Genomic DNA, 20,707 nt, shown 5'->3' on the forward strand with positions numbered 1-20,707 from the left:
GAAGTTTATCAGCAGTCAGCCCTCCATGACCCAAAGTCTGATAAAGTGGTGTGAAAAATTGGGTTGGAAATTTTGATATGGAAGGAGTGAAATGATTCTTTCTTCCTGAACCCATTCAAATTCTGATTTAATAGAAAGTCATAAATCGAGAGAAAATGTTTTGAATTTCCATTTGAGACACAATTAATTCAAGAGTTTTCCAACAAGTTGAAAGTTATGATGATAAATTCAGAATTTATGGACTGAAATGAAACTCTTTTTTTTCCCCCCCGTGTGGCCTCTGAACCCTCTCCGCAAAGACCAGATGGCCGGTGAAACGTAGACTTAATTGAGATTTATTCCACAGGGTGTTTCCAAACCTCAACAGATGTTCATTTCCAGAATGTTCTCTCTGTTGTAGACAAGAAGGAGGGCGTCGTCGTGATGCCAACGCCCTCCAAGAGAGGAAGAAAGAAAAAGGTCACGACGCTGTCGCGGATCGGACCAGGAAGTGAAACTCTAATTCTGGCCCATCTGACGCCTGGTGGCCAGGTAAGAGAGTCTGGTCAGTGGTGGCCTGGAGTCCAAACACCGGGCTGTGGACCGGCACTGGTCCGTGGATCATTTAGTATCGGGCCGCAAAGGGAGAATGAAAAAGTTTTATGTTGAAAGTGTACATTTAAATATCCTTGAGTCGGCATTGAGTTTTATTTTGGAAAAAATGTTTAACTTCTACCATCGATGGCTGGCTTAGAGGTTAAAGAAGTGGAGAGACTGGAGGTCAGGGAATCACAGGTTCAAGTCCCACAGCAGACAGGTCACCGCTCTGAGCAAGACCTTTGACCCCCAGTGGCTCCTCTGGAACAAGGAATTTCCCCCCAAAGTGATTAATAAAGAATGAGAATTAAATTCCCCCATTAACAGAAACTGTTCTGCACTGTGTGTTTGACCTCTTTCTGCAGCAGTGAAGCTGCGGTTGCTCATCTGTTAGATTGGACCACACAGGCCAGCTTTCACTCCCTACATGCACCGATGGGCCGTGACGCTGTTTCCAGACCCCCCCCCCCCCCCCCTTCATTGGACCAATTTGTACCGAATACAAAAGGCTGCAGACACCCAAACAGTTGCATTTGTATAGATGCTCTGACCCAGTCATCTGGCCAGCACTTTTCTAACACACCAACAATGAGCGCAAAATGTTCCCGTGCTGTCTGAAATGCCCCACCCAGCGGCTCATGATAATCAGTTTGATTCACTTCCCTCGTCAGTGGTTACAGTGTCATGGCTGACCAGTGGAACCACAGACTGAGAAAAAAAGGGGAAAGTGATGCAATTAAAAGTAATAAAACCTTTCGCTTCTTTTTTGTGCAGGTGGCTTCGTTGCAGCATCATGGCGGAGACCCGTATGAGCTGTCAAACGAAGACAACGCCCATAAAGACAGCACTAAGACCTACAGGTACGGCGTGAAGGCCGCAGACGCCTGCTGTGCAGCTCCGTGTTTGTCTTGCTCTGGCTGTGGAATGCAACACAACTGTTTGAGCAGAGAGATGTTCAGCTTCATTGACTAAACTAGGCACTGCAGAATACTCGCATCTGACACACACTCACGCGCGCACACACACACACACACCTTTTTCTGAACACTCCTCACTGCATGTCGTGGCAGAATGTGGCTGCTTGTTAGTTGATTGAATCCCTTCATGTATTTGATGAAACAAATGCATCAGTGCTTTGTAGATGCTCTCTGCTTCCACACACGTTCGACACGACCCTGCCCTCTGCTGTCCTGTCTACCCAGCATGCTCTTGGACTTCTGATCCTGCTCCCATGTCTTGCTCTTTCACTGTTACAGTGCCTTTCCCCTTGTTTGCTTTTCACTGACTTCTCCCCTGACATCTCTCTGTATGTGTCTTCTACATTTGATTTAACCTACTTCTGTCTTCATTGTTTTCTATTTTTTTACATATATTTCTCTTTTCATTCTCATCCTATTTCTCTTTGTGGCTCATTGCTCAACCGTCCCCCCCCCCCCCCCCCCCCCACCCCCCCCCCACCCCCCCACCCCCCCACCCCCACCCGATTTTATTATCCCGTCTTCTCTTCTGTGTTTCCCTCCTGTTTTTCCTCCCTCTTCTTCCATCCCGTCCCTCCCATTTCTTTGTCTCTCCGCCTGTAGGTGCCGGATGTGTGCGGCGACCTTCTTCAGTAAGTCTGATATGCAGATCCACTCCAAGTCGCACACAGAGGCCAAACCCCACAAGTGTCCTCACTGCGCCAAGTCATTCGCCAACTCCAGCTACCTGGCCCAGCACATTCGAATCCACAGCGGGGCCAAGCCTTACACCTGCTCCTACTGCCAGAAATCTTTCAGGCAGCTCAGTCACTTACAGCAGCACACACGGTACTGCGGACCCCTCCCACCCCTCCCAACCCCCACCCCCACCCACCCCTCTTTCTCCCAGCCCTCTACCATACTCCCTGTCCCCTTTTGAAAAAGCCCAGGCTGCTGTCATGTTCTTTTCTCTCATGTGGGGAGGAAGAGAGTAGAGCGGTGCTGATTGCGCTGTCATGTGGATGGAGGCTTGCATGCTGCCGCTCCGTCCAGTGACCTTTTTCAAAAATAAGAATTCAAACGGCACCTTTGACGTTGGGACTTTGCCTGTAAGATTTTTCCAGATTTGTACGGTAATCATAATGGAACATTCAAGCCGCATGGAGTTCTGTTTTAAATAATCCTCATATGAGAGCGGCTCACTCCTCTCTTTTTGCATTTCTTGCTTTTCTCTGTGCTGTTGTCCCATGCGGTTTTGTTTTATTTTGCTCTTTCATGTGCTTTCTTTTTTCCGCATGTCTTGTTTCTTCTGCCACTTTTTCCTCCATCAACAAAAATACACAAACACTTTTCAAGGCACATAAAAAACAAAAATATACAATTGACTTGCTGCCATTATACCTTTGTGGTATTGTTTTGATGTACTTTACTCATCAGCACTTTTCTCACTCTCTTTCATTCAGTGTTCATACGATTGAAATCTTTCGCTGCCATACTCTGCTTTCATGCTTTACTTTTCCCTTTTGTGTTTTGCCACCTTTAAATCCACCTCTCTAATCTGTTGATTCCACATTAATCTGAGCTGATGCATTTGAAAACATGTATTTTTTAATTTCATAAATCAAATAATTTGTGCCTAAATTCCATTTGACAGAAAACAATGGAAATAGTTAATTTTTCTCTTACTTTATTTTAAACTGTCAAACTTGCATATATTTTAGATTTATTCTCCAAAAAGCCAAATATTTCAAGTCATTTGTGTTTATTCTTGATACATTTAGCACATCGGCCATTAAAACAAAAGACAGTCACAATATCAGATGGTTTTTCTTTTTTTTTCACCAGATGTCACAATCTCAAATTAACATTTGAACTAAAACAGTTTCATCAGTGAAGAAATAAATAGCAAAACGGCTAACTTCTCAATCATGTTTTGAAATGCATATATGAATTTAGAAGGTCCAAATGCAGTAATCTGAAATTTCATGTGTTTTGTTTGTGTGATTATGCAAAGTTTTATAATACAAACCACGCTTTGTTTTTTTTTTTTTTTTGTTTTTTATGTATTTTTAACTTTTGCATCATATTTTCATGTGGAATTTTACCACACTTGGATGAATTCTGGTACTAACTAAAGTTTTGTTTCGCCTCTCTCACTTTCCCCTCACGTCCTGTTTGCTTTTCACCCTCTTGCCCGCCCTCACCAGGAACCACACGGAGTCAAAACCCCACAAGTGTCCACACTGTACAAAGTCCTTCGCCAACTCCAGCTACCTGGCCCAGCATATCCGCATCCACACCGGCGTGAAACCGTACACCTGCACGTACTGCCAAAAGTGCTTCAGACAGCTCAGTCACCTTCAGCAGCACAGCAGGTAAGGCAGCCGCCACTCTTGGGTTTCTGGTGCGCCGGTGTCTCTCTGCGGTCAGGTGAGATCACCGTGAGAGCGACAGGAATCTGCGTTTGTACATGGGTTTGTCTTCTCTGCAGAATTCACACAGGAGACCGGCCTTACAAGTGCTCGCACCCGGGCTGTGAGAAATCCTTCACGCAACTCTCAAACTTACAGGTGTGAAAGAATTGTTTTCTTCGTGTGTGTGTGTGTGTGTGTGTGTGTGATCTGTTGCTATTAACTGTCTCAAGGAGCATTTGTTTGCACTTTATTACGTTTTTTTTTTTTCACGCAGTCCCACCGCCGTCAACACAACAAAGACAAGCCCTACAAGTGCACCAACTGCAATAAAGGATACATAGATGCAGCAAGCCTGGAGGTGCACATGTCCACACACACAGTCAAACATGCCCGGATCTACTCGTGTGGTCTCTGCAACCGCACGTATACCTCAGTAAGACAAATGTCCATTTCTGAAGAGCATTTCTACATGAAACACTATGAATCGCCTCACTGGCGTCAGACACCTGGCAGCTACTTTACAGCATGTAGTCATCACGTGTCCACTGTTTCCCCTTTACCTATCCTCCCCTCATCCCAGGAGACGTATCTGGTGAAACACATGGAGAAACACAACCCAGACCAGTTGACTGCACCAGCAGTCGTGGCAGCACAGCCGGCACGACAGAACCAAAGCCAGGCCCAGGGCCAGGCTGGAGCTCAGAGCCGGGTAGAGAGTGCAGAAGGAGGACCGAGTCGACCCGGGAGAGCTGGGAGTGGAGCGGCAGGTGGAGGCCAGCAGGGACAGAGCCAGAGCAGCTACCCCCAGACAGAAAGCATGCCCTGTCCGTTTGACCTGCATCAGTATAAGACCGTGTCTGCCAGTGACATCCAGTACAAACCAGTCAGCGTGGCCGATATCACCTCTCACAAGGACCTCTGTCTCACCGTGTCGGCGTCCACCATTCAAGTGGAGCACCTCAACTCTTAGTGGGGATGAAAAGGAGGGTACGTGGGAGATGGCGATGATAGGATTTAATCAAGAAAACAGTAAATAGGTATTTGGGGAGTCTATGGATTAAAGCAATACTAAAACGATGCAGAAACTTTGGAACATATGACTGTGCCTGAAAGACGGTTTTAGGCAGACGGGACAAATTATGTGATGGATGACACAGTATACTGAAGACGATATAATTTGGTTCTATTTTTTTAAGGTTGTCTTGTTTTCAATCTCAGCCTTGTTTGATGTGTTTTCATTTTGCTTAGTTGTCCTGTCTGAGTAGAAAATGCATGTAAAGGCTGCAATAAAGTATGTTTCAGTCCATCACAGTGATGGTTTTATGACAGGAAGCGTCTAAGACACCGTGCTTCTCTTTATTATCACCTCCTGCTCTTCCTTACTTAAGACAATTTTGCATTTTTAGGTGTCTCTATTGATGAAATTGGTAGTTAACTGTGAAAGTAATTTTTTATACTTTCATACAGAGACTTTCAGTTTTTACATCAATGTTATTACCTCTGCAATGTTGTAACATACATGCCCGTAATCTTTTTCATCTTAAAAGGGACAAAGAGGTTATTTCTTCTTCAAGAAAGAAAAAGACAGCATCTAGTATATAAAGATGTATACTCCCAGTTTCTCAAAAGTGATTGTGTTTAAAGGAAGTCCTGTACATGTTGACACACAGTGCATGTGCAGGCTGCGCTTTAAACTTTTAGGAGGGTAACGAGCCAGTTCATATTTCATGTAATCCTATTGTACTGCTTTGTGTGTATGTCCTCAGAATCATGTTATCCAAACGTGCTCTTGCTATTCTACTATATGTTAATGTTTATAATACTTCTTTATAGACATATTGACACATCTGAGCTTTGTTTTTTCTGCTTAAAATATAATAAACTTCTGAAATATTTTTTTTTCTGTTTGACTTCAGTGCCAGATGAGCTTATTCAAGTGTCTTGGAGGCATTAATTAACTGATAATTTGCTTGAATAAGGTATCAAATGGGTATACTGACCTTTTGAAAAAAACAAAATGATTACTTGCCTCTGTACTTTGGAAAGTTCATGAACAATAAATATTGGGACATGAGAGTTAAACCAGTTATAAAAACGTGTATTAACAAAATAAAATAAAATAAAGCTTTTCAAATTATATATTATTTAAATGGTTTTACAGTTACAAATATATGACATAAAAATACATTCTTTAAATTGTCTTACACAGTTATTGAATCAGGCTGTTCAACCATCAGTTATCTTAAATGCTCATGGAAGTTTGTTGTGTTTTTGTATTCATGACTTTGTTCAATGCCCTCTTTGAGTTTGATTTGCAACTACATTTTTCCATAACATTTTTGTTTTTGGAATCCTTTTCGGTTTAATTTGAGTCACGCTTGAATTCTTTTTTTAGTCTCATTTTGGTCGCTGTGCATGCATCCTGTATTTTCAGCCTTTTCTTGTGCTCAGTCTGTCTTTGTCGGAGAATCATTTGTCTTTCTGACGTATATTAAAAAAAATTGGGAACAACAAGACACTCCCATATTTGTGGATCTCGGGCTTGTTCCCTGTGTGCCCGCTGAGAAAACCTGAGCTCCAGGTACGTTTGTTGTGTTACGGACGTCTGCTCTGCAAGAATGTGCAAAACTGTGAGGTGTTTACAAAAATGGGCCGTACCATTAAGTGTCTCGTGGAAGTGAAGGTCAGTATTTCCACTAATACTGGACGTATTTGCACCTAATGACCCCAACGGGGGTTTTTTTTTTTGTTGCTGTATAATTGTATGCAGTGTAATGGAGGTCCTTACTTCGCTGAAGTCCAAAAAATGAAGTCGTCCGGTTCGTGGACAGCTGAAGTTGGTTCATTCCGCCATTCTCCGCAGTCTGCAGTGGATATGGCGTCACTGAAAAAGTGTAGGAGTCGAGAAACTTCACCCATGTAAATAACGTCAGTAAGCAAACCGAGAAGCTTTTGGAAGCGCTACATGGTTTATAGCTTGTAATTATTAATACCAACGATCTTATTTTTGTAAAATGCCACGGAAAAAGCCATTTAGTAACAAACAGAAGAAGAAACAGCTGCAGGTGAAACGGGAGAGAAAGAGAGGTAAATGAAAATCCCGTTAGCATGCTAGTGCTAGCTGTTAGCTTTCGGAACGTGCTCCAGAGCTAAATGTCAGTCAGTTTCAAAACTATTTCGTTTGTCTGTGTGACTGTGGAGTGTTATGCAATGTTTCAGGGTCAAATGATCGGATTGGCCCTTTAAATTAACCGAGTAAAACACGTATGATTCTGTGTTGTAGCATGATGTTATGAAGCCTTGCGCTATAACTTCAAACTTCATTGAATTTCGATAAGAAGATGCTAATAATTCAAAAGTGCAGCATCTATAAGCCATAAAAAACTCATGATTTATTGTAAAATGGCGTTGAGTACAGTAATTCTTTATATCGACAGTGATGACTTGTTTGATAAGCTTCATGTTTCTATTACTGAGTTGTGTCTGAAGCCAGTTATGTAAGTCTCAGAGCAAGCGTTTATAGTGGTTAAGTAAAAAGAAATTCAGAATTGACTTGAATGGGTTCCCTGTCACTCCGAAGCCTCTCTGGATAAGAGCTTCCTTCTTGATTGGCCAGTAATTTTCACACAAAGGCCTGGTCTCATCCATTTCTTCCATCATCATCATCATCATCAAACATCAGACATTTGCCCATCATTTCCACATGCTTGTGTCAAGTGATTTAAATGGACTTCACTTCAAATCTTTGCTTTCAGAGAGCTGGCACTGGATATAAATTGAAAGCTTTACTGTTTATTTCCTGTGTTTTAAACCAACATCCCAAAATCTGACTCCTTTTCATATGGCTGCTTGTGATATTTTCATGATTCATGAATGAGAACCCTTTTAGCTTTAGACAAGTCCAGATGGAGTGATGAACTGACTGAATATGTGCTGTAGGACATGGTCAATAAATCCATCATCCAATGATGTCAAACAGTTGTTCGAGTGCCTGACATATATTTTCATGTTAAACCAGTCACTCTGTTCTCAGTGTGTTTGTGTGGCTGGTCAAAAGGTTTAATGATCATCAAACTCAAGAAAAATGAAAAATAATACTTTCCTTCAGCAGTGTTACTTATAAAATGACACACAGTCATTTGCCGGCACAACGTACAGCAGACAAAATTTTACGAAGATTTTTCATGTCAACTTTGACGTTTCATGTAGTTTTATCAAGTATAACTTCAGAGTCTATTTAATTTGAGTGGTAGAAAGAAGCCAGAACAATTAAGCTTCATTTAGTTTTCTGTCTTGTGAATATTCAGTTGCTTGTATTAGATTTTTTTTTCAACCACATTTAACCTTTCCACACTGATGATTGTGGTTGTTATTAAATCTAGAACTGGCCGTGGCTATGAAACAAAGCGTTATTTTTTTGAGTCTGTTAAACAATGACATATAGAAAGAAGATGGCTGGCATGCTGGCCTTAAAATGTTGTATATGTTTTACAAGTATGACTAATATCGCTTGTCTTTTCACACCAAAAACTGTGTAGCAGCTAAAATAAACTATTTCTCAGGTCATTGTAAGTTCTACCATGAGTAGGACAAATAATATTTTTATATAAAGGTGTGGTTCCTTTATCTTTCTTAGAAGGCAGTGTCTTCTTTCTAAACACTAACAGCTGGCTGTAGCTTGGGAGGTGTAGCATGTTGTTTTTCAGTCCAGAGTCAGTGGTTTGATTCCCATTTGTGCCTGTCCATGCTGGGAAATGTTTTGAAATTAGTGAAGATAGCACTCTTTCTGACAGCCGACGTCACTCGTCTGAGTCCAGGATTTAAACATGCTTTATGTGTGAAGTATTTGCCTTTCACCAAATGTACATTGACATTCTTTTACTTAAAAAATTGAAAATCAGCTTAGATATTAGGTGCTATCTTTGTTTGTGTGTTTTTGGATTTAAGTACTGATAGGCTTCAAATCATTTCTACAACAGAGGACATCAACCCACACATACAGCCCGTGTCAGTCGGAATTATAAAAGAACAGCTTGACCTGGACGTGATAGTGCAGCCACAGCACAGCTGTGTCAGTCGCGTTAATTCTGTGAAAACTAATCAAGTTGAATATTATGTGAAATTAGTTGATATCGCTGGAATATAACACACTGGATTGGTATTTCTGTCCACCTTTGTTTCACTGGGTTCCCTCACCTTTCTCCTCATATCCAGGTGACACAGGGTCTGGGCCCAGCAGCCGCAATGCCAGTGTGGAACGGGGAGGAGAACGTCAGTCCGATACCTCCGACAGTGAGACCACTGACATTAGAAGAATAAATCAGCAGCCCTTCAGCAGAGAAGGTAGATATGACCCCAACAGGTGAGTAGTCAGCGTCAGTGGTAACAATCACTTTGGATGTTAATCAAGATTATAAAGTTAAAGCGTTAATAATTTTGTTAAAATTAATGTTTGCCTTGATGAGCATGGCCTAGAGTGAATATTTGAAGTTGTCATTTTATTGTGGTTATTTCTCATTTTTGTGAAAGATCATGAACGGAGTGCGTTGAAGTCTATAAATTTATTTTAATCGACAACTTGTAGTGTGGCAGAGTGAGATGTTCTTACGAGCCTTGTCTTTTCTCTTCAGGTTCCGACTTCACTTTGAGAAAGAAAGTAAAGAAGATGTGGAGAAGAGAAAGAAGCTTGCCAGGGAGAAGGTGCTGCAACAAGTCTCAGACAAGGAGCTCGAGGTTGACATCAATGACATCTATCCCTCGGAGAAAGGTCTGGGTGTTCCTCCTAATGGCTTCCACATGACGGTCCTGAAATAAGTCAGACGGTTTAGCGGAGTGGGCTAATGGAGTGGGTCACTGTGTGACGCTCTCAAACTTGATTATTCGCCTTCAGGTCTTGGTTTCCCACGGCGACCGTCCTGGAATTATGAGATGACACGAGAGAGCTTGCTGAGGAAAGAGGAGAAGTCGTACAGAGAGTACCTGGATGACTTGCACTCCAGAAACCCGCCTGGCTCTCTCAGCCACTTCGAGCACAATCTGGAGGTAATGACACGAGCTTGTTACATTGTGTAAGAGTTTTTAAAGATACTGAGCCATAAACTTTTCACCAGCATTAATCATTCTAGCATTTCCTACTGTGGTTCTCCAACTTCTATTGATTTATGCTGTGTTCATGAAATCCGGGTTGTTTTTTGTTGTTGTGAGTAGAAGTAACCTCGGACCCTAGGACATCGTGATTTAGTGAAGTGAAACTTTTAATCTGAGGCTTCAGCTCCTGCTTGAGTTCCTACTAGTCTTTCTCCACCTACTGGACGTAGCTCTGCTTCCACGTGGGAAGTACATCCACAGGAGATCCAGACGGAGCGAAAGCACCAACAACGAGAACCAGATACCATCGCTGTGCTCTAGCTACAGTCGCCCTTTCAGAAAACCCAGTGAACCAAATAGTCACTCAGTTCCTGCTGAGTCTAGCTGCAATGACCGTCACTGTATCCAGCAAGTGCAGCGTTTCCGTGGAGCAGCTTGAAGTCCACTCACTAGCAATCATAGGACGTCCCATTCATGATGCAGTGAACAGCAATAAATTGAACTTTCTCTGAGACCTGGCAGCAGCTTGATGGCCATGCTCAGCTTCACCTGTCTTCTCCACATGGCTTTGTTTATACTTATCAAGGCCCTGCTTCAGGATGTTGAGCTAGTCTTGTGATACTCAACTATAAGAACCACAAGGTATCACCTCTCCCTGTCATTTCACTTGCATCCTTTGAATTAACTGTATTGCAAGTCTGTGGACCTACTCCCACTATATTTCAACCACCTAAACAGAACTTGGACTTTTTAAATTAGTTTTTTTTTTGTGTGTGTTCTTGGTGCTTTCTGTGCTCTGTCACCTGACACAGCTACACAATTTTAATCTTCACATCCTGTGTGGACAGCTTTTGTCGACAACACTCCTTTAATCAGTGGATGCAGTAGATTCTTATGTAATCTGGCAAAACACAGCCTGTTAGCCTCACGTGCTCTTCATCTTATTAACAAGTGCCGTTAAACCCACGAACTCTACTTCCTCACATCTGGAGGATGCCTCTCCAGAACACACTTCTCCAGGTACCAAAATGATCTGCTGCATTATAAAGATGTCATTCATTTGAACTCTAAATCACGTTGCTGTCATCTGCTCTGCTCAAAGACATTAATTAATTCTCATTTGCCACTCTGAGTGATGTGCTACAGTCTCCTAACACATTTACCTCCCATGAACGTAACCACCCTCTAAACAAACTGGACAATTTCATTGAAAAGGTTGTAAATATTCATAATCACCTACAACCTCCCCGCAACACTGTTACCTGTAAATATTATTCTTTTCCCACTACTCTTGTCTGTCGTCAATTCTAGTTTTAATTTTCCAACCATGAATGAACTTCTGTCATAGTGCTGCATGCAAAACTCATCAAGCTTTGTTTTCCTTTCCCCGTTCATCACTAACCTCATTCACTCCTCCATTTCCTCTGGCTCAATTCCATTATGCTGCACAGCAGCAAAAATGACTCCAACAGTAAAAAAAAGAAAAGGTTGATTTAGTCCCCAGTGACCTTAAAGACTTTTGGAAAAAGTATTTGAAGAGTCTCACTCGCTCACTCGCTCACTCACTCACTCACTCACTCACTCACTCACTCACTCACTCACTCACTCACTCACTCACTCAACAACGAAAAAAAAGTCATCAACGCAACTTAATCTGGATTTGTCACTATATTCTTCTGACTTAACCTCATCATATCTTCAGACACAATTTCCCGTAACATCCTCCAAACCATGCAATTTCTATTAACATAAACAGACTGCTCCACTGATTCACCTCATATCTCTCCAGTTTGTTCAGTTGAAAACTCTCTCTCCCGTCTCTCCCCAGTTAGAGTTGGTGTTCTCCAGGACTGGATCCAGTTTAATCGATATGCAAATGACACCCAGATCTACATCTCTTCCGAGCCCAGCACCACATTTCCTTCCTCTCCTGTCCTTTACTGTTTCCCTGGCATCAAAATTCCATTCACTTCGAACTTCCCCAAACTCAGAGGGCACAGTTGAAATTCTTCTCTGTAAATCTGACAGTTTTTCATCAAATATTTAGAGCTCTACTGTCCACCCCTCCCCTTCAGGTCAAGAGTCTGGATGTAATCTGACAACACAGTGTCGTTTACATCCAACATCAACAACATCACCAGGGCCGTTTACTTCGATCTCCGAAATATCAAGTGCCTCCGTCCATCCGTCACCCTGAGCAGCACGTCAATGCTGGTCAATGCTTTCATTTCAGCCCGCCTTGATTACCGAAATGCCTTTTTTTTTTGTTTTGTTTTTTTTTTTGACTGCGTTTGACACTCAGATTCCCTCATGAGCTTCAAGTGATCCTAAATTCAGTTTGGCAGCATCCCCAGAATTGGCTTAGCTCAACATATCAGCCGCGTCCTCAAACAGCTTCACTGGCTCACACTCCATTTTTCATGTGGACTTTAAAATCCTGTTCCTCTCGTCCAAAGCCCTCCATAATTTTTTCAGGTTCATGCCTCACAGGAGTCCCGGAAACACACACACACTCCGGTCCTCCGTTGCTTCCCTCCTCTCCGCTCACTGCTGATGGATCTCAGTTGTTGCAGTTTCTAAAGAAACGCAACAAACTTGATTAGTCCTGCGAACAATCCTTGTTCAATACTGACCAACTTCACTAACAGACCAATGTCATAGTAAAGCATCATGGGATTGATCCACTGACTGAATTGTGTGACATTCTTGGTGGGTATAAACCCACATATTATTTGATTTTTATTCATTTTTTTACATATAATCTCTCAATTAAAAATGATTCAATCAACCTGACAGAAAAATATAAAAATATTTTCAAGAGAAATGAAAAAACAGCAGCTCTACTGTGCTGTTTTGTGACGTACATTGTTGTATCAAACAGAAATACTACAACTCTGTTTTTCTGAGAAAGCTATAAGTTGGGAGATTCAAGCACAGGCGGAAACTGAACTGCAGCAATCTACTATCTAATCTCCAACCTTTATTTGATCAGTGAAAACACTACATCTACATTTATTCCATTTTTTGTATTTCAGGACATAATCAAGGTCAGTTTTCTGGTAAATCAGGAATTCTGCATTGATGAACATTCTCTGCAGCACACAATTGTTTTGGTTTTTCTCCACCATACTGCTGCTTTAATTCCATCCGGGAGCAATGGAGTTAGTGTTCAGCTGTGGAACCATTTACGTCGTATTATAGTTTGTGGGAGAGCTTGTTCTATGTAAAATCAGTATTCATGAATCCTGCTGAATGCTTTTACAACAGATAGCAGCAGGACGGGATGCTGGTCGGTAATGAATTGCCTGTAAACTGCTGATTACCCAGCAGGCTTACTTGCCCCTCTCATCTGTTAGATATATTCACTTTAAAGCGCGTGACTTTGAGATGAATTAGAAACGTGAATATTTCATTTTTATAAAAGTTGTATCCTGTGGGGGATTTCAGAGCACAGACCTGCATATTTTCCACTAGAAACGGCGCCATTACAGCTTATCTACATGCTGCGTTATTGTTCGACGTGGCTCATATGATGAAAATGGTAATGCTGTTTTCCAAAGCCAAAGACCCTGCAGATCATTCAATTTCAAAGCGTGGGTTGAGCTCGGGAGCCTCGTCGCTGCAGAAACGGAGCTTTGAGCAGCTGGTGGTGTAACATGTGACACTGGGTAATCCAGAGATGATAGCTTTTTAAGTGGAACCGAAGATGAAACTGATGGAAAAATAGCATGGAGCTACATAAGGCTATTTTGTAATGATTAAAAATGGGTTTGTTCGTATCTAAGTAGCGCAGTACATCAAACTAAATAATATGTAACATCTGCCTATTGTGTAAAATTAGATCCACTCTTTTCTTTCTTTCCCTTTTCTCCATGTTTCTTCATTCCTTTAGCTGTGTCTGTTTACTGTATGGTGCTGAGTAGGATGTGTGTGCTGTGGGTTATTTACAGCTCTTTTGCTCAAACATCTCAGTCTGCTGAAGCCAAATACTGTAAAGAAGTGAATGAATAATACAATTTTCATTACAACCACATGTGGTATATTGGTATTGCTAGTAGGAAGAAGTGTTCGATTTAAAATTATTAATATTCAGCAGTGTGAACAAATGATGAATTCATAGAAGCTTTTATTTATTTTAAATAACTTAACCAAATCTCTTCTCCTTGTTGCGTTTTCCTGTTTTTTCTTGCAGACATGGAGGCAGCTGTGGAGAGTTTTGGAAATGTCAGACATCGTCCTGCTCATCGTTGACATCAGGCACCCGGTAAGTCAGCAAAACTGACTTTACTTGACCCGAGTTGGCCCACTAGATGGAGACATAGCCGAGGGTCTGTGCTTTATAAAGCCTTCAGTTTTTGTGTACCAACATTTTCCTAAAGTTATTCATGTGTGTTGTGTTTTAAGCAAATGCTTATTTCTTCTGAAAAATATTACCTTGTTTTTCTAAGTGTGCATTTTTCCAGTTTCATCATCCAGTGGTTGTCTTTGGTGAAAACACCTCAGTGAGGCTTTCCCTCATGTGAACCTCCAGGTGCTGCAGTTCCCTCCGGCTCTGTATCACTACATCACCGGGCAGCTGGGGAAGCAGGTGATTCTGGTGCTGAACAAAGCCGACCTGTGTCCCCCTCCGCTGGTGATCGCCTGGAAACACTACATGGCCTCTCAGTTCCCACACCTGCAGCTGGTGTGCTTCACCTCCCACCCCGGACAGCCCTACAGCACAGGTGAGGAGAGGGAAGGACGGGCGGGACAGGAGCAAGGGTACACAGTGAGATGGAATTAGTTGTGGGATTTGAAACAGACCTGCCAGATGAGTGGAACTTATTTTATCGGTGTCATTATAATAAGGTGCTGTGTGCCTCGTCTGCTCCCCGGTCAGTGTGGTTATCACTCTCCTCCTCATATTTCTGTCTCACGTAGTGCTTCAGAAGAAGAGGATGAGGAGGAAGGCAGACTGGGGTCACGCTGGAGGTCCCACAGATATCCTGAAGGCCTGTCAGGAAATCACAGCGGGGAGAGGTAAAAGTCTCCTTCCTCGTCAGCTCTTATTAAAGCGGCGCGGTTATTACGTTTTCTCCGCGGCTGTTTCCATCTGGATGTTTGCTCTGCCCTTTAAAATTCACTTGTTGGTGTTTCTCAGTTGACCTGTCGAGCTGGGAGCAGAAGATTCAGAGAGATGCTGTTGCTGAGCGAGCAGACAGACCAGACGAAGGAGCAGAATCGATTTTGGTGGAGCATCAGAGCGACAGCGCTATGGAGATGACTAATCCGTCACAGGAGCTCTATAAAGATGGCGTTCTCACACTAGGCTGCATAGGTAATTGTCTGAATAGGTCCTGAAATCAGTGGAACTTTCTTTGAATTACAATAAATTCTGACAAAGATAATCTTACAGAAAAACGTAGAGAAAAAAAAGGACAATTGTTTTATTTAAATTTTTGTTCATCGCCTCGAAGTGGTTTGTGTCAGAACGGCACCCCACAGGAAAACAGGTGAACGCAGACACAACGTGAGCGGAAGACAAATCACAACAGCTGTAAGGTGCAGCAGCGGAAAGTTGAGGAAAAGACACCTCTGGAGAGAAGAGATACATTCCATGTTAATTAAGTAGATACTTTATTGATCTCCTCAGAGTGATTAGTTTCCTGCGTTTTAACCCATTACATCCAGAGGCAGCGTTAACGACTCCTAGCAGAAGCTGTGTGCAGCGACCAGAGATGGGGATCAAAAGCTGTGCTCAGTGAGCCGCACTGGTAAACTGTCAGTCGTGGCATTTAGACAAGCTCCTAAAATCTGTAAGCCTGCGCTGCCCACACAAAATAACAAGACTCACAACTCACAATAGAGCTAATGCCGAGACCTTGTGCGTTGCCATGTACAGCAAGACAAGGGATTCAAAATTTAATGTGACTTTTGAATCCGTTCACATGAACGTACTCTGAACGATATCCAAAAAATAGGCTGAAATTTTACAATGATCATGTTTCCTAAGTGGTTATGAATGGATTCGATCAACGTTGGTTTTTGTATTTCCTTTTTCTTTCTTCCAGGTTTTCCCAACGTCGGGAAGTCGTCGGTCATCAACAGCCTGGTTGGGAGGAAGGTGGTGAGCGTGTCTCGAACCCCCGGCCACACAAAGTACTTTCAGACATACTACCTCACCCCGACGGTCAAACTGTGTGACTGCCCCGGCTTGGTCTTCCCGTCACGTGTCAATAAACAGCTGCAGGTACAGCCACGCTTTCAAATAGGGATTAATGGGTTTAAAAAACAAGCGAGATGTATTATTGATTTCATATGTTCCCAAATGTCAAAGCTCGGGTGAATTCCGCTGTTGTTCTCATGGCTTTCAGAGATGTGTGTTTACTCTGTACCTCTTTCAGAAGTAATTTTTCACTCCTCTCATCTTTCCCTGCTGATGATTTAGTTTTTTTTCCCTTCTGGTCTTTTATCTCCGCCTTTGTCGGCTCCTCTGAAGATTCTGGCGGGCATCTATCCAGTGTCTCAGCTGCAGGAACCCTACAGCTCAGTCGGTTATCTCTGCGAGAGAACGCCGTTCCTTTCTGTTCTGAAGCTCAAACACCCCAGTCTGCAAGAGAACGACTCTCAGCAAGGAAGCCAGGGCAGCGGCGAGCCCGGCTGGACCGCCTGGGACGTGTGTGAGGGTAAGACGATGCTCTGAGAGACGGCGTAAGTGCTTGTTGCCTTTCATGGTTTGGAGATTATATGTGCGGAGCAAAGCCCCTACTTTACTTTTGCCTTCGCGCGTCCAAACCGGGAGAAGCAAAATGGCCAAAAATCCCTCAATGGGCGTCGTATTCTCGCTTGTCAGGATGGATCTGAATTAAACGAACCCTGCTACCGTTGTTGAGTTATTGCAGCCCGCTGGGCCCGGCACTCCTTTTTCTGGAGGTAATGATGCCATTTTTCAGTGTGAAACATCTTTAAAAAAGACAGAACAGAAATTAAGATTTTTTTTGCCAAATATAAATCACAACCGCTGACCAGCGAGTCTTTTTCATTTCATTTAGCTTAAAATACTTTATTGGAAACCCGCTGTTTTTGCTCCAAAAAAGATTTCCTAATTTAAGAGGCATTGCAAATAAAGTTCCTACTGTTTCAGCCGACTGAAGGTCGATACTGTCACCATGCTCTCTGTTCATGAGGTGAAATTACTGAACTGGTTAACTGGGATGCTTTAAAGAGTTTACAGACACAGGATTCATGAGGTTATGACTAATCCTTCATATCAGACTGTCACTGCCAGTATTATTAAAATGTGTCGACTCTGCTTTTTTTTTTTTTGTTGTCTTCAGCCTGGGCAGAGAGAAGAGGTTATAAGACAGCAAAAGCGGCTCGCAACGACGTCTACCGTGCGGCCAACAGTCTCCTCAGGTTGGCGATCGACGGCAGGTTGTGCCTCTGCCTCAGGCCCACTGGCTACAGCTGCCTTAGAGGTGAGAGAGGCTCGTTTCCGCCGCGTCTGAAAAGCGGGAATGGCTGGGGCGTAGAATTAATTTCTTGGATTATGTCTGGTCTGCAGAACACTGGGAGAACCACCCAGACCTGCCGGAGATCATGGCTCTTCAGGGACGGCTGACGGAGGAGGAGGGCGCAGGAGAGAGGGACGACGAGGACGACGGAGAGTCCAGCACCGAGCCGGAGGAAGAGAGGGACCGGGACGCAGACGACGACGAGGACGGAGACGACGAAGACGAAGGGTTTGGACACCCGAGACGGGAGGAAGAGAAGCCGCCCGGCTTCACTGTCAACATGTATAACGTCCTCCGGGAAAACGAGTGCGAGTGACGGCGCAGGGAGAGATGAAACGATCTTCTTCCCTGTCTGTGCATTTTTCCATTCCTTGTTTTTTCCCCAGACCTGCATTCCTCCTCACTTTTCTTGCATCTCCGCTCATTTCGTCATTACCTGCTCTGAACACGATCTACTCTGATTCATCCAGCTTTATTATACAGAGCATCCTCATGTATTCATGCTGTGCCTCTGCTCTGCTTGTTCATCCATGAAGCTTTTGTCCTTAAGTGTTGCTTCCAGGAATGGGTTTGCTTTGGGTTTGGTTTGGTTTCCTCTTGTTTATTTTATTTGCATGTAGTTTCTCAAGACAAACGAACAAAGTAACTTCCCGAACGTTGGAGTTGTTGATGTGCTGGTTTCCAATCATTTCATCAATAAATGACCTCATAGCTGAGATGCCAAAGTTCAGGAAAGGATGGGTTGAAACGAAACGGATCACATGCCGTTCCCTGGAGCAGCCGTGCGGCTCTCAGAGCAGCAGGAGACTGAAGAACTTGTCTCTAAATCTTGTTTATAGAGCAGAACTTGTCTCCAGTTTGGTTCGGGGCTGCCGGGAGGGATCTGGGAGATTCAGACTATAAAACTCGAGCCGATAAAACCAACATTTCACAACGCAGTTTTCCAGTTTCCAGTATTACGACTCCACTCAAGGATGATGTATCTCAACTTGGTTTTGATTTAGATTGTACTGTATCTGAGAGTGATATATTTTTGGTGACTGTTTCATTATTTAGGGGGGAAGGTGGGCAGGGAGACGGGGCCGACTCCTGTATTTACTGAACCAGGCTGTTTCAGGACGTTAACCTGTAGTGTTTTAACTACGACGACAATTTTCCCTCTGATGCTGATGGAGATTTTAAGCATTTCGTGCAGGATTTGGCCCTATTTACCAAGCATGTAAAAGGCAGTGCTGTTGGACTGCCTAACAATCAGTTAAAGGGATATTGAACATATTTGAGTTCTGGCTGGAAGTTTAAAGAAATGAACAAATGGTGCTGTTGTGTTTGTACTGTGAATATGAAGCTTTCACCAACAGTTTGTTAGCATAAAACTTGCCGTTAGAGCTGTGATGCCTCTGCTCTCCTCTAACAATAAACAGCTGATTACCAGAAAATCTTATTAATTTTTTATTATTATCTTTTTTCTTGCCATTTCAAGATAGTAAACCCCATAGTTGTACCCTGTTGGTCAGGACTGAGATATTCAGGAGAAAATCTAAAACTTTTACAACTACTGGTCCGTATTGTTCCTTGTTTTGTGACGATTTAAATTTTAAACAGCTATTTGAGGGAGTTTTCAGCTGTCAGCGAAACCACAACATGTTCCTGCTAATATGTGGTGTTCAGCTTGAACAGACAGGATTAAACAGTGGTGGCTGGTTCGTCTTTTATGTTGCGTATTTGCTCTTTGCTGAGCTATCAGGCTGTTGGCTGCAGCTTTCTGCGTACAGTATGAACACACACAGCACAAAGCAAATAAGGCATTTCTCTAAAATGTTGAACTTTTCCGTTGATGATTGCAAAAGAGAAACTGCTCGCCGCAGTTTGCGCGTCCATCATTATAAATACCATCACACATCCCGTCTTTCCTCTGAGACGATGAGCGGACACACCCGCCGTCTCCCTCCGATCCTGCGTGCTGAACCATCGTGCGCCGCCGTACCTCACGTGCGACTCTCCAGCGCGGTGCTGTGTCACTGTGTAATGCGTCATTTTCTCGCATCGGTACAACGGGGGCAGACACTAAAAACACTACCAAGCTGTTGGAAACACAACCAAGTTCCAGTTGTGTTAATGTGAATTTTGTTTCCCCCTCTCCCTCTGGGAATATTTAAACTGACAGCATCTGGAGAGTGAGAGCTCGGGGTGTGTTCAGGGTAATTGCTGCATTCCTCATTTCATTCCTAGTATGATGACTGGACTGCTTTCTGCAATAAAAAGTGATAATCCTCTGAACTGCTCTGCCGTATGCTTTTATTTTCTCGCCATTATTTACTTGTTCAAGGACAGTCACTGACACAACAAGCTTCACTCATTTCAGATGCACATAATTAGGTTTTTCCTTGAAAAGTTTTCACAGCACCTCAGAGGTTTGACATCACAGTCGATGGCTCAGATGTAAATTAGACCACGGAAATGTTTGCATCTTCTACTTAAAGTTGCCTTTAAATTGACTTGGGGAGTTCTTTTTATGAGTACCTGAGATGGATGATTGTTATGATGAGATTTACTGATGCTAACAATAAGCTGCTCTCTGCTTCCGTCTAATTAAAGTACTCATGATCTTCCTCACTGCTGAAACTCCAAGAGGGAAACATTTGGAGCAGAGAGCATAAAATGGAACACAATAAACTAGAAAACCATCAGTATCATTTGGCGCTGGGGACTGCAAGAATATATTATGTTGGTGCTCTTTAAATTTCATGATCAGCTTTTATTTATTCTGAAAACAAATCAATCTTTTTTTTTGTTGTGCACCAAAGAAGCAGGTGTTAAAGAGAATGATGCAAACAGAGTTGCATGCTCAACCTGATACTGAAGGACTGAAGGCTCGACTCTGAGTCCTGGATGGTTGAGCTCAGCGCTCTGTAACAAAGAACGAGGCGATCTATACATCCTAACAGCTCAGCTGCCTCTTCAGCGCCGCAGCTGGATATCCGAGTACTGCCCACCTCACCACAGTGTCTATTTCTGTTAAAGCACATCAGATATCCTGCTGCAACCATTTACACCATCATCAGACAAACATTTAAAACACATTTCTGAGTTGTATGTCTCTCGGCATCATTGTGACTGACTGTATAGACCCACTGCTGAAGCCTTTCCAGTCCTCCTGTCGGCGTGAACCTGGCTGCAGTTA

The 20,707-nt window shown here is 42.9% G+C and overlaps 3 protein-coding genes across 7 annotated transcripts in view; 2 read left to right on the forward strand and 1 right to left on the reverse strand.

The window, feature by feature from the left end:
• Positions 1–5,545, forward strand: part of znf384b (zinc finger protein 384 b) — an 11,233-nt gene extending 5,688 nt beyond the window's left edge. Inside the window, exons 4-10 of one of the 4 annotated variants that reach the window (XM_030103120.1) lie at positions 347–531; positions 1,351–1,436; positions 2,157–2,381; positions 3,740–3,907; positions 4,024–4,102; positions 4,221–4,379; positions 4,527–5,545. In XM_030103120.1, coding sequence (XP_029958980.1) covers positions 347–531; positions 1,351–1,436; positions 2,157–2,381; positions 3,740–3,907; positions 4,024–4,102; positions 4,221–4,379; positions 4,527–4,916 — 1,292 coding nt within the window. In that variant the 3' untranslated portion in view covers positions 4,917–5,545. Of the gene's footprint in view, positions 1–346; positions 532–1,350; positions 1,437–2,156; positions 2,382–3,739; positions 3,908–4,023; positions 4,103–4,220 lie in introns of all 4 variants that reach the window. The other 3 variants (XM_030103121.1, XM_030103119.1, XM_030103118.1) reach the window with 3 other exon arrangements.
• The window catches only part of LOC115396990 (platelet-activating factor acetylhydrolase IB subunit alpha), a 24,735-nt gene extending 17,926 nt beyond the window's left edge, over positions 1–6,809 (reverse strand). For both annotated transcript variants that reach the window (XM_030103128.1, XM_030103127.1), the window contains exon 1: positions 6,735–6,809. The gene's annotated coding sequence lies outside the window, so the exon portion shown is untranslated. The remainder of the gene's footprint in view (positions 1–6,734) is intronic.
• Positions 6,810–6,817: 8 nt separating this feature from the next.
• Positions 6,818–19,803, forward strand: gnl1 (guanine nucleotide binding protein-like 1). The gene is made up of 12 exons (XM_030103117.1): positions 6,818–7,033; positions 9,161–9,308; positions 9,577–9,713; positions 9,837–9,988; positions 14,226–14,297; positions 14,565–14,757; positions 14,954–15,052; positions 15,174–15,350; positions 16,084–16,262; positions 16,512–16,698; positions 17,350–17,490; positions 17,577–19,803. Exons 1-12 carry the CDS (start codon positions 6,961–6,963, stop codon positions 17,840–17,842), a joined length of 1,824 nt encoding a protein of 607 aa, XP_029958977.1. The 5' UTR covers positions 6,818–6,960; the 3' UTR covers positions 17,843–19,803.
• The last annotated feature ends 904 nt before the right edge of the window (positions 19,804–20,707 follow it).

This window comes from Salarias fasciatus, chromosome 11, assembly GCF_902148845.1.
Source record: "Salarias fasciatus chromosome 11, fSalaFa1.1, whole genome shotgun sequence".
Lineage (NCBI taxonomy): Eukaryota > Metazoa > Chordata > Actinopteri > Blenniiformes > Blenniidae > Salarias > Salarias fasciatus.

Excerpts from the sequence above, each read along its gene's own strand:
- gnl1 (XM_030103117.1), top strand. The coding sequence starts at position 6,961 with ATGCCACGGAAAAAGCCATTTAGTAACAAACAGAAGAAGAAACAGCTG. Across the intron at positions 9,989-14,225 it reads ACTTCGAGCACAATCTGGAG|ACATGGAGGCAGCTGTGGAG; the intron begins GTAATGACACGA and ends TTTTTCTTGCAG. Across the intron at positions 17,491-17,576 it reads TGGCTACAGCTGCCTTAGAG|AACACTGGGAGAACCACCCA; the intron begins GTGAGAGAGGCT and ends TCTGGTCTGCAG.